This window comes from Felis catus, chromosome C2 (genome assembly GCF_018350175.1).
Source record: "Felis catus isolate Fca126 chromosome C2, F.catus_Fca126_mat1.0, whole genome shotgun sequence".
Lineage (NCBI taxonomy): Eukaryota > Metazoa > Chordata > Mammalia > Carnivora > Felidae > Felis > Felis catus.
The window spans coordinates 80333536-80347244 of NC_058376.1; the positions used below are offsets into that span (position 1 = coordinate 80333536).

General features: G+C 47.0%; 1 protein-coding gene across 1 annotated transcript; it reads right to left on the reverse strand.

The window, feature by feature from the left end:
* Positions 1 to 1969: 1969 nt before the first annotated feature.
* On the reverse strand, positions 1970 to 12988 carry RTP1 (receptor transporter protein 1). The gene is made up of 2 exons (XM_003991808.4): positions 5075 to 12988; positions 1970 to 3873 (listed from the first exon to the last, which is right to left on the reverse strand). Exons 1-2 carry the CDS (start codon positions 5344 to 5346, stop codon positions 3354 to 3356), a joined length of 792 nt encoding a protein of 263 aa, XP_003991857.2. The 5' UTR covers positions 5347 to 12988; the 3' UTR covers positions 1970 to 3353.
* Positions 12989 to 13709: the final 721 nt, after the last annotated feature.

Sequence of the window (13709 nt, forward strand, 5' to 3'; positions counted from 1 at the left end):
AACCAGGTCTCAGCCTTGGGCTGGAGGAGTTAACCCTTACCTTCCTTTTTCTTTTTTCTTTCTTTGCTTTTTTTCCCCCCCTAAAACATTTACCAGCAGAGCTGAAATCACAAAGAGAAAGAGCCCCGCAGGGAGTCACAGGGGAGGCTGCCAGATGAAAGGCAAAGGGGAAGAAGGAAGAGGGTGAGCCTATGCTCTGTATCAGGCAAAGTTACTGACAGTGCCTCATTTATTTCTCACAATAGCTCCGCAAGGCAAGAGTGTTATTCCCATTTTGATGAGAAGGGAAAGGGGGCTCAAGGAGTTTAAGGATTTGCCTAAGGCTGTACAGCTCATAAGTAGCACAACCTGTTTCTGAAGTTTGAATTAATCATCTTCCCTGACTCTGTGCATATAATGCTGGTCAAATTTCTTACTTTCTCTAGGCTTAAGTTCCTTACCTATGACATAAAGGCCCTAGATCGAATCTGCCTTACAGCTCTGATGGTCTATGGATTCACTATGTTGGAAATTGTCCTGACTGGTGATTTCCTTTGTTCTTAGGGCTCCTGACCCCCAGGAAGTGTTCTCCCATGGAGATGGCCCTGTCCCAGCCCTGGAAATGATCCAGGCTGCACTTCATGCTGATACCGTACTGAGGAGTTCAGCCTCTGGAGCCACAATTCAGAGCCTGTAGGTCTGCTCCTGGCTTGAACATCAAGACTAGTACCCGGAAGCTCCAGTGGGAGAGGCTGGGATCTTGAAATGTCTCCGAGAAGTTTATTTATAATGCCTAGGGCACATCTAACAAGTTCATCATGTGGCACGGGGCAATGTGTACAAAGGAAGGATTGTCCCAGAGAAGTCTTTGCCAAGATGAGCATAAGCCAGTGAGCAAACCTAGACCCACCCCCGCCCCCCAATCTGTAGCAACAACAATAAAGGAAACAGTGGAAGCCTCCGAGGGTTGCAGACATCTTCCTACAGAGGAGGACGAAGCCTAATGCTTTAAAAAAGAGGCCTGAACTAAAACTAGGTGAGGGTTGGACTTCTTGCTCTGCCACTAGCTGGCAAGGGAACTTGAGGTAAGCCACTTCCACACTGTGGTCACGTTCCAGGAAGGAATACAGCCATAAGCAAATACTTGTAACAAAATTTGATAAGCATCTGGCAAGAGTGGTCGAGCTCAATGATGGAGACTCTCAGAGCAGGACAAAGCCATCATAGCAGAGGACAGGCAGGAACCAGGAGTTTTGAGGGAAAGTCAAGTTCCCAGGACAGAGAGTAGGGAGGTAAGAGGGAAGCTGAGTCCTAGTCCTAGAGAATCCAAGGCGGGGCCATCAAGGGAGACCTCAGGGCTCATCATAATAAGACTGGGTGCAAAAGGAAGTCTGTTCCTCAGCGAGAAGGCCTTATACCAGGCAGTGCAGGTGGACCACCTGGGAGTCTTATTCCAATTCAGATGCTCAGGCCTCATGCCCAGAAATTTTGATTCTGTTGCACTGAAGTGGAGGCTGGGAACAGACATTTCCTTAAAAAGCTCCCCAGGATTTCGAAAGCACAGCCAGGGCCAGGAACTTCCTCAATAATAAGCAGGGCTCTCTGGGAGACAAGGCCTGTCTCAGTGCCCACTGGATCCCAGCAGCCAAATCAGGGCTTGTCAGACAGAGGGTGTTTGGGGTACTCGGCCTGGATAAAGGGATGAGCACTGTGTGAATAAAGCAAAGGACGTCGGCAGCCAGGTGCTAGAATTACAGCAAGGGCAAGGGTATGACCGGCCTTAGGCTGAGTCCCCTGGATGACTGACTGAGCACTGCCTGCATTCTTCCTGACCTTCGTGATCAGCCCAGACCTTGAAGCTGGAGCTAGATTAGCCTTATATGGGAGCCCAAGAAAGGGGAAAGAAGGAGACAGGGGGCGTCTAACATATCAGGGACCACATATCAGGGACGTTGTAGTGAGTCTCAAGCACACATTCATGACTACTAAGCCTGATTGAAGATATACAGTCTTTATTAAAGTATCCCATCTTTATATAAGTGGCCCTACTCCCTCCACCACTACAGATGGTGGTGACTTTCCATTAAAAAGGGGATCGGTAGGGGACACAGGAAGAATCAAGTTGTTAACAGAGGCGAGGTGAATGAGGACCCTCGAAAGTGCAGGGTGGCATCCCATCTCCTGCCTTCTGCCTCCCCCCAAGCCCCATCCATACCCGTACCCTCAGAAAGTCTCTCCTCCCACCCCAAACCATACGCATCCCAGTTTAAAGTGATATAAGGTTCTCTCACATATCTATGCACTTCTCTATGGGTAAAGCACTTCATGTCTTTAATGTTCCCTCTCTTGCTAATGACACCCCATCCCTGTGGTTCTAGGTGGACAGCTAATGGTTGGTGAGAGGGCCTATGCATGGCCAAAGTAGGGAAGCCTCTCAACTAGCATATCAGCAAGGCGCCCAGGAGGCCAGACCCCTACACTGGTGTCATGACCATCAGAACTGCTGAAGAATCGGTGAGGCTGGGTCCCTGAACTCTACATACTCTTCATTATAACAGAGCGTCATATATTTGTTTCCTAGGGATTTTGTGCCTTGCGTCTAACACTCTACCTTCCGAACCTCCCCTAAATTCTCTGTCAGTTCATAAGCCATGGGTGGGAAGCCTCGTCTATGGAACTCTACCCCAACCACCATCTCTGAGACAGGCAGGCCTCAGAATCCATCCTGAGTGGAGAGAGGCTGCTGGGGGTCTGGGGAACAGAACCAAGGAACCCTGTGCATCCAGCAGCAAAGGGACAGCCTAATGCTTCCACCTCTTCTCTTCAAGAGAAAGTTCTGCTGTGTGCAGGGAGGCAGAGTTGTGGAGGAGGCTTCTCCATAGGGGCCGGGGGTTGACAAGAGAGCACAAGAATGAGCTCATCACTGTGGAAAGGCCTTTTGAGATTACCAAGCCCTGTGATGGTCAAGCTTTTTTTTTTTTTTCTTTTGAAGCAGTTGAACCTATTTGCTTCCACAACTCTTAAATGTCACTCCAAGATGTTCTGATCAAGGCGAGATGAGGAAGTAGGAGCCAGGAATGGACAGTGTCACCAGGATGGGAACCCTACTCACCCGGCCTACCTTCCAAATCCAAAAGTCCCTGAGCAACAGCTATGTAGAACTTGGGGGTCCTGGGTTTCACTTCAGAAACCCTTGATTTTATGGATGGTAAAGACGTGTGATTTGCCCAGGGTCCCCATGGAGTCCGTGGCGGCACCAGCACTAGAATTTAACCCACTCCCACCCCAGGTCTCTCTTTGCCCCCTCCCTCCAGCTGGCTGGCCCCCGCGGGCCTTGGGCCGCGAAGAGTTCCCCTGCGCCCACTAAGGGAATCTTAGACAGAGCTGCGGAAGGAGAACTGCAGGTAGATGATCAGCAGCAGGACCGTGGCCCAAAACAAGCACCAGGGTATCGAGCAGAAGTTGCAGCCAGAACCCGCCTCCGCCTGTGGCTTGGTGGGGCTGGGCGCCCGTGAGAAGGTGTAGGTGGTGGCCTCTTCCTCCAGCAGCTTCTCGCTGGGCTTCCAGTGCACGATGCCCTCCTGGCAGGCCTCGCAGAACTCGCCGCGGTGCCGCCGGGTGTCCTGGCGGCTGGCCACGTGGATGCGGTACTGGCCACCGGGCTCCCCGTAGCACTGCTCGCGCAGGCTGGTGATGAGGTTGTCCACCAGGCTCTCGATGTTCTCCTCCAGCATGCTCGACTCATCCAGCCGCGCCGTGCCGCACTCGTAGCACAGCTGCTTGAAGACGCGCATGCGCACCGAGCCCGCCCGCTGCTCGCGGTCCAGGTACATGTGGAAGAGGATGACCACGTGTGGCGACTGCCAGGTGTGCCAGCACCAGGAGCAGTGGAACCTGCGGGGAGGGGTTGAGGCAGGGGGAAAGGACTGTGTGCTGCAGAGGCCCCTGCCTCCTGCATCCCAGTGCCCTCAGGCCTTGCCCTTGGGGCTTTGGCTCTGGGGATATTTCCTCATCTGCAAAATGTTCAGGGGGCACCAGATGAGTCCTTCCTGCTCAGACCTCTTTTAAGTCTCACGGCGGGGATGGCCCGGACCAGCTGGGAAACGCACCATCCGTCCGCACAGTCTTACCTGTTAACACTGACTGTGAACAGGCTAGACCCAAATCAGGAGAAAAATGACACCGTTACTGCTGCTGGGCCTCCAAGTGCACACAGCCAGAGTCAGAGCCAGTAGCCAGCACGTAACAAGTGCTCAATAGATTTTTCTTGAATTGAATTGGATGGACTGAACCAGGGCAGGAAGTAAGGCCTTGCTTCTGACCCCCACGCTGCACCATGGAGCCTCCCCATCTTCTGTCCCAAAGGGAAGTCCTGCATAATAGACCCATGGACAAGAGTGCTGGAAAGTCATCTCAGATACTGCTGTACATCTGAATCACTGAGAGACCTTGTTGACATGCAGGTTCTGATTCAGTAGGTCTAGAACGGGACTGGAGATTCTGCATCTTTAACAAGTTCTAGATGAGGCTGGTGCTGCTGGTCCACGACCTACAAGGTAGGGATCTAGTCTAACCTCTCCTTTCGCAAATGGGGAAAGTGAGGTCCAAGAAGGAAAATGAATTGCTCAAGGGCTGTGGAGCTCATAGTAGAGCCAGTTTCTAGAACACCTCATGTGTTCAGTATTTTATATTAAGTCAGGCCAAATTAAATAGATTGAAATTCAACTGTCCCAGGACCAGAGCACAGAACTCAACCTCCATAGACCTTGAGCCCCCCGTCTCTTGGTTTTCAACCCATTTAGAGGATTAAAATCCGAAAATATGTAAAATGTTGGAGGTTAGAACTAGTAAGTATGTCCCACCTCTTCGTCAGAAGCAGTAGCTAGGACTCAGAGAGGGAAAGTTACATAGGAGTGCAGAGGAAGTGCAGAGGAATGAAACTCCAGTATCCCACTTCCCAGTGAGGGACTCTTTCTCTGCCTCCCAGTCTATACCGGCCCAGCGAGACTGACCCTAAGCATCTGGGTTCTCTATATCTGTTTCTTCTTGGAAGGTGCCCCCAGCCTGCCAGGCCCCTACTGCCCGGGCCACTCACCTGCCCGAGGCATGCAATTCCAGGTACTGCTTCCAGCCAGGGGCCAGCACGTTGTGCTTGAGGTTGGGATCTATGATGAGGTCCCAGCTGTCGGCCGGCTTGGCCTCCTCCATCTTCTCATAGAAGACTTTCTTCCATTCACCTGTAGTCACGCTTTTACACATGGTCTCGTCAGTGGCAAAGGAGGGCAGGCTCCACTTGAGCGAGAACACGGAGAGCGAGGGCAGGTGTAGGGCAGGGCAGCGCAGTTTCCACGGTCTAAAAATCCTCATCGACAGGACCGGGAGGAAGCAGGACCCAGCTCCCTCCTTTGTCCGCAGTGGAACCTGTTTCCACAGCAACCAGGCAGGGCGCCAAGAGACAGAGCTTGGGGAGGAGGGACTCTCCAAAGGGGTGTTGGAAGGCCCCAAACTGAGGCTGCGGAGGCAGGGTTTGTGGGTCTAAGTGACCTGAGGCAGGTGGGGGGCCTGAAAGGAGGCTGAGCTTCAGGCCATCTCACTCTGGCCTGTGAAGGGCGTGCAGAGGCGAAGACCCGGGAGCTGGCTCAGCCTCACCTCGCTGCCCCTGGAGGCATCATCAGCATCTGGCTGCTATGGTAACCATGATGCCTTAGGGAGCCAAAGAGACCTTAGGGATGGGACGCTGTGGACCTGTTAATAGACGCAGCAATAATAATAAAATCTCTGCACTCCCACCCATTTGTGACTGGCATTGGGCCATTTACAAAAACTATTGGCAGTCCTTTGACCCACAATCGTTATTGTCACTCTACAGATCAGGAGACAGGACTCATCTAGCTTATAAATGGCAGAGAGCTCATATTCAAATCCAAGTTATTGAGCCCATACTCATTCATTTAAGTCATTCATTTCAAACATACCCCTGTACCAGGCTCTGTGCCAGGTGGTAACTGTGTATGTACCCATTAGCCAGAACGCAACGGATCTGTACTTGGACAGCTTTGTACAAAAGCAACTACCTTTGCACAAAGGTGGGTACCATTGCATCAGCCTGGTAGGAGGAGAAAAGATGATTTTCAACCTGATGATAGAAGACGAGAGCAATATATGTGGGGGAAAACAGCCTTTATTCCTGGTGCCTCTCCTGATATTTTTTAATAAACTATTTTCCTTTATAAAAGTCCCAGTTTTATTTAGAAAAGTTGGAAAATATAGATAAAAGCAAAAGTAAAACTCTTGCTAAAACTCGTGTTCAAAATAATCACTGTTAATATTACGATATATGCATCCTGACTGCCACTTATCTGTGCATGTGTGTGTGTATATGTGTGTCTGTATATATATACACACATACACACACATTCTACATGCCCCACTGTGATCTATGTTTTAAATAACGATGTATAGTGAATATTTTTCTAAGTAATTAATATTATTCCATCTTGTGGTCTGCCTATATTCTGTGATCTAGTGGAGCATAATTTATTTAGCTACTCCTCTATTTGGGGGTACTAAAGTGTTTTTTTTTCTAATCTTTTATAATTTCATTTTTGCTACCTATTTGTATACAACTTATTGATGCAGTTCATGGTCCTGCATTCTAGATCTCACAGACAGTGCCTCCTGCAGCTGGAAAACACATCTCTTGACTCTACTCTCTGCAGAAGCTCAGAATCTGAACAGGTTCTTCAAACAGTATGACTTATGGGCAGCCTGCAGATCCTGAAGTTTGCAGATGAAAAAGAAAGTCCTAAAATTCCCATCTGGTACAGGAGACCACCTTCCAAGTGCTCCTCCTGCCCCTGCATGAATGCTTGATGCCTTGACATATTTTATCTTAGCCTCAGTTTATTCACCTTGACAATGGGATAACAAGGAAGCAATATCTGTAGAGATGAAAAGCAAGGGCTCTGCAATCACTTGCTTTGGTTGTTGTTCTTGTTTGTCTGATTTGCAATTCTCTTATATAGGTAGCAATTCTCTCTCATAGGTAGCTATTCTAATATATCTAATGTGTGTCATTTTGTTCTGGCAAAACATGTGTTTTCATGTGAACATATTTTTTAATTCACATAGAAACAGCAATCACTATATAGCACTAGGTATCAGACATTATCCTAAGTGCTTTATACATATTAATTTATTTCATCCTAGTAACAACCTCCATAGGTAGGTAACAGCAGCAGCAGATCCATTTTGCAAATGTGGAAGCTAAAGCAGAGAAGCCCAAAATTCAACAGCTAATCATTAATGGAACCGGGATGGGATCCTATATGACTGTCTCCAAAGTCCCAGCTTTGATCAGCTTTGTCCAGCATGGGATCTAGAACAAAATATTCACAAAATAAACGTCTTTCTACCTTCTCATCACTCAACATGGCCATTCCAGACTCTGAGGATTGAAGTTCATGTCTTTCCAGCAAGTGGTTCACTAGAACCTACCGAGGCCACAACTCTGGGGCAGAGGGGTGAGGCGTATTTGACCCGTCAGGCTCCCTGTTACTGCTGTAGGGGTCCATGGACCCCCTGATGCCCAATGTAAATATTTTAGAGCTGAAATAGAAATTCGTCTTGAAATCTTACCAAAGAAGATCTAGTGCATCTGTGGCCATCTGTGTGAATACCATTCCTGTGAAGGTGTAACCAATTGATGACAGGCACCCAGGTGCCGTGGAAAGAGCACTGAACCCGAAGTTAGGAGATATAAATGTATATCCCAGTTCTGCAACTGGCTGGCTTTGGTTCCTCGGACACGTCACGTCTCTTGGCCTCTGTTTGTTCGTTTGTTCAATGGGGTATTAAAGTATATGGCAACACTAAGGTCCCCTGTGACGATACCATGTACAGTTTCAAAGAGCTTTATACTTATAAATTGCAATCCTTCAAGTACAGGAGGGAAGATAGAGGCCACTGGATGGAGGAAGGAAGCTCTTAATGAGGCATTGTGGGTAATGCCTGGACTCAGGGTCTGTCTCCTCAGGGGCCACTACATAACTGAAGAGCTCTGGGGAGGTGTCACTCTACCAGTTTCATAGTGGACACGGTAAGAAAGGCAGAATTTAAATCGTAGCCACTGAACCTTAACACTGGAAAGGATTTCTTTTTAATTTATTAAACTTTTTTTCCTTCAAGTCAGTATTCTTGTCTCTGAATTAAGGCAATCAATGCCCAGAGAAGTGAACTGACTTAACCAGCCTCAGAGGTGTGTTGGGAGCTGTCTCAGGTTGTAGCCATAAGCCAAGGTGAGAACAGAGGCTGAGGACATTCCCAGAAAATATGTGAGGTTGAGGGAAGCTTGTAAACCTCGCCCTGGAGTCAAAGCATATCACCCAACACCAGGAATGAATTCTCTAGAAGCATTTTGCAGTTGTTGCTACAGTAAACATTATGATGAAAAATAAGAACATAGAAGGTAAGAATCACCAGAATTGTGTGTGTGTATGTGTGTGTGTGTGTGTGCATGCACACACACACACGCACCCAAGTGTGTATGTAACCAGCTGATGCAATCCCCATTGGCACAAATTAAGTTTAATTTAGAACTTGAGCTTGCTATGCAGAGGCCAATGTAATACCTCCTTCTGTATAGCAGGATGTTGTCTCCAATAAAATAGTACTTCTATCAAGATAAATAAGCCTATGGTATTCCAACTTACTCTTTATCAAAGGACCTCACTAAAGGTCAGCCTGCAGGCTGTCTGGGGCACCAGTACCAGAAGCTGCATTTCTACTCTGCATTTCTCAGTTTCCAGGAGCGAAACCCCTGCTCAGGGTGTCTGACAAGCCCCACCAGAAGAGAGACAGATTTCACACCAGGTAGAAGGTCAAGGGGCCCGAAGCCCCATATCTGAGTGCCCATGGGGAACAGGTGCAGAAGGCGCAAGGGCATGAACACTCCAGCCCAGACTGGCCAAGTCTGCACCAGAGGGAACCCATGGGTCATAGTGACTCATGCTTCCTTTTATAGTGCAGCCACCCACGCCTGGCTAGCCTTAGGACTTTGGTGTCCATAGCCTTTTCATTTTATGCCAAACCTTTGCTATTTCCTGTAGACTCTTCGCCATCGTTTGACTGAATTGCATTTCAGACATCTGGGACCCTTGCTTCTGGAAGCAACCGACATCTGGTATGATGTGGTACAACACACCTCTGCACATACATCCACATCTTAGTTGTAAATATGATACTCAGTACATATCTATGTATAGAAACTCTCAGAAACTACAGGAGAGAAATAGTGTTAGCGAGAACTGTGCAGAAAGAATGGGAACGAGAAAGAGAAACGGTAGGTCTGCCGTTATGTCACTGACTTGCTATGTGACTTGGGCTCTCTGGTCTTCCATTTCTCTGTCCGGAAAATTGGTAGAATTGTAGCACGTGTCTGTAAGTTTCGTCCTTGCCCTAATAATTTGTGGGCCCCCAATTAATAACCCACCTGTAGCTCTGGTAAAGACAGGCTTTCCCTCTCCAAAACCCTTCTAGAGCCTCGGAAACATGCAAGGAACAACTCTCTATTTTCCCAATGAGGACATGATACCATGCCCATAATTTTTCCTTACTAAAGATTTTATGAATAAATAAGGGCGGCTGGCTGTCTAGAATCCTTCTCAAATTGTTAAATGACCAAAGTTATAAAATAACCACCCTCTAATCCAGACAGCTGTAGGTTATATCTTTGCCTGGCAATGAGTGTTCCAAGTTTTTTCTGACTCCAACTAGACTCAGCAGGGTCTACAAAAGAAGGATGCATAAATGTGGAAAGCAACCCGTTTTCATACTTTAAGGCCACTTTAACTCCCCTGAGTTAATTGCTTAGTGTGGTTCTCAAGCTCCCCCATGACCGGGTCTCAATCTAATTCACCAAGCAGAGCTTCCACTACCTTACCCTTTCTCAACCCACCTGACCGATGCCTCTCTACTCCCAGAACAGGTTCTGGAATCCCACCTCTTCCTTTGTCCTTGATGTCTCTTCCCCCTGAAATGCCTGAATCCTGTCTTCATAGAGCACCACTTTACTCAGCCTGGTATGCTTACTCCCCTATACTGGGGCCGAGGCAGGGAGTTCCTATGTTCTCTATAGCAGCCCACATTTCCGTACAACAGCATTTATAAGGATGGCTAGCATTTATTGACCATGCTTACTATAGGCCAAGCAGGCACCCTGTTAAAGGTTTACATTTTATCCTCACATCAAATCTATAAAGTAGGCTTTTGTTTTTCTGCTTTTTATGGGTGAGTCAAATAAACCTTGAAATGGTTCAACAATTTGCCCTGGGTCACTTGGGCAGCAGGTGGTACGGGAGGGATTTGAACCTGGGTAGTCTGATGGCAATTCCTGCTCTCCTAAGCACTATGACATGTAATAGTAAATGCTGAATAAATGTTAGTCATTGTTATATCATCTCTGACTTGAAATGGGCTTTAAAGATCATCTAGATCAACTGTGAATCCCAAAGAAAGAATCTTCTCTCTAACCTTGTCTGCATTTACAGCTTCTGCTGAAATATCTTCTGTAGTCAACTTATTACTTCCTAACCTACTTGGTTTTGACAAAGCAATGTCTTTCATTAAACTTTTCCTTTCAATGAGGTAAGCCATCTCTTTCCTGTTTCATGCATATAGTAATCTCAGATTTGCCTTCTGGATCCATATTAACTAGGTGCTAGACCCCACCCCACCCCACTCCATGGCACCCTTCAGATCCCTGAAGGCAGCAGCTATTACAATCCTTAAAGTTCTCAACCTCATCTCAAGGCACCAGCCTCAGAAATGGCTTTGTGACTAAACTTCCATTAAATATAGGATGCTAAAGTTATGGGGTCTCCAGGGAACACCTCCATACCTGTAGCTTCCTGCCATCTTCGAGGTTTTAATTCATGCAAAACATCTCCAGGGAAAGGCCTCTTGGGTTTTCTTTCCACTCCATTCTATGCTTTATCACAAGTTTTTAAAGATGCTTACGTTGAGAAATCAGCACTTCCTTATTCAAAATAATCTGGGGCTTGAAGACCTGCACAGACTTTAGAGTATAGGTGACCCCTGAACAACACAGGTTTCAACTGCATGGGTCCACTTACATGCAAAAAAAATTTTTTGTAAATGTAAATACTATAAATGTATCTTCTCTTGTGATTTTCTTAAAACATTTTCTCTTCCCTAGTTTACTTTATTGTAAGAATACAGCATATAATGCCTATAATATACAAAATATGTGTTAATTGACAACGTTATCAGTAATACTTCCGGTCAATAGTAATCTATTAGCAGTTAAGTTCTGGGGGAGTCAAAAGTTGTACATGAACTTTTGACTGGGCAGGGGATAAGCACCATTAATCACCGTGTTGTCCAAGGATGAACTTTACTTCAAAATGACTCCTTCTGTCTACATTTTAGCTGCCCTACACCTCACATCTACCTATCAAATCTAGTGTTTCTCTCAGGGCCAGTTCAAAGCTACTTCCCCCAGAGAGACCCAGATCCTCCTCTGAGGTTGGTATCTCCCTTCTTAATCTTTTTCTTGATCCTTTATTTTTTGGGTCATTATCACTTTGTACCTTGTATGAAGACCGAATCCGTATCTGACCCCCTGTCTCATTCATCACTGTGATAATGAATGAAGGAGTGTATGGGGTGGATGGTTCTCAAACACCTATATTATGTACATCCCTAGATGGGACTCCAGATCGCCCACCCAGATTCTCTCCTTTCTGTAGCTGCTCCTATCCCTCAGCGGGGAATATTAATGCTGATGGCTCACTGAGAATTGCCCTTCACAGTAGACTCCCCAAGGCCAATGACTGACTGATTCAAGGATCCAAAGGCCTGCCCCCCTTGCCTGATTTGGGACAACTCTGAAAGGCTATCTCAGTTTCTGAGTTCCCCTTAGGATCAGCTGAGTCTCATTTGCAACCATATGGTGTGACAGTATCTTGTCTATCTAACCCTCCCTTCCACACCTCCCCACGGGTGTAACTCCCGAGAGCACTTCCCAGTAAACGCTGCATGCGGCTCTCCATCTCTGCACCTGTTTCCAGAAAATTCAATCTGAGGCACCCTTAGACTCTTCACAGGGTCACTGCTGCCCCACACCTGGTGCATATTGCCTTCTTTAACAAGCCTCAACAAGGGAACATGGATCCAAGGGACTCTGATGTAAGACATGATGTCAAACGCTGCGAAGAAGCTACAGGAAGAGATTTCCCCCGGGAGGCTCAGGACTGAGAGGACCTGGAACTTCAGTCCCCAACAGTCCCTCTGTGACATGGGATGGAGAACAAGGGGAAGATCTAAAGATGCCCACCATGTCCTCGTTAGCAGGGACTACGTAAACCGAAAGGGATAAGGGGAAATAGGAAGAGTAAGCTTCAGAAGGAGGGAGGGCAGGTGGAGGGGAAGAAAGAGAAGAGAGTCTGGAATACTGAAGGACTGAGGAGAGAAGCAAGCGAATCACAGGAAGAAAGAAAGAGAGTTGGAGAAGAAAGAAGGAAAGCAGATTCTTCTAAAGCATGCTTTTGATTCCTATAGTAACTTCTTCTAAATTTGTTTTTTTTTTTTTTACATCTTTAGAGTATTATTGTGTTTTGTGGCTTCTTGTTATGGATTCCATTTGGAGTGGGCTTATATTTTTCTTTGGCTTGATTTGGTTTGTTTCCCTATTTGCTCAAATTTGAAAGAAATGCATGCAGGTTCGATATCTTCCAGCAGGCAGGTAGCATGGATTCCCCTCACTCAGATAACACCCTAGATGGAGGTAGGCCTACATCAGGATTGACTCACCCAGACTAAGAAGGAATCCTTCCATTTCTTCCACTGCCTCCTTGTGAAGAGGAGATGAATTTGAACCACCATGACATCATTCATTAAACAGAGACACAATAAAGGGGCGCCTGGGTGGCTCAGTCAGTTGAGCCTCGGACTTCAGCTCAGATCATGATCTCGGGGTTCGTAAGTTCGAGCCCCGCATCAGGTTCTGTGCCAACAGCTGGAGCCGGCTTTGGATTCTGTGTCTCCCTCTCTCTCTGCCCCTCCCCCACTTGCACTCTCTCTGTCTGTCTCTCTCTCAAAAATAAATAAAACGTTAAAAAAAATTAAAAAAAAACAGAGACACAATAAAAAGAAGCACAGTCCAAAAAGGCATTGAAAATTAATTTACATTTTTTTTATTTTTTTTTCAACGTTTATTTATTTTTGGGACAGAGAGAGACAGAGCATGAACGGGCGAGGGGCAGAGAGAGAGGGAGACACAGAGTAGGAAACAGGCTCCAGGCTCTGAGCCATCAGCCCAGAGCCCGACGCGGGGCTCGAACTCACAGACCGCGAGATCGTGACCTGGCTGAAGTCGGACACTCAACCGACTGCGCCACCCAGGCGCCCCATACATTTTTATTGACATCTTTCTGAGAGATGCCAGATGGGGAATTACATAGTGTAACACAAAACAGGGTACCCTAAACTTCCTTGCCACCATCCACTTCTGACTTACCGTAGCAGATATTCCTCTAAAACTTTTTCTTTTTCTCTCTCTGCAAAACCACACAGAAAACCCATCTCCTGCAGGCTTTCCTAAGTATCTCCCCAATAAAACCTATTGACTTACTAGTTCCCCCTATCTTTTACTTCTGTTGGCACGACGAAGGTAAATGGTAAGAGGGAGGGGCTGGGCAGAGCTGTCTCAG

Bases quoted from the DNA above. Each gene is read 5' to 3' on its own strand.
- RTP1 (XM_003991808.4), bottom strand. From the start codon at position 5,346: ATGAGGATTTTTAGACCGTGGAAACTGCGCTGCCCTGCCCTACACCTG. The intron at 3,874-5,074 runs GTGAGTGGCCCG...CCCTCCCCGCAG, and splicing joins GAATTGCATGCCTCGGGCAG to GTTCCACTGCTCCTGGTGCT.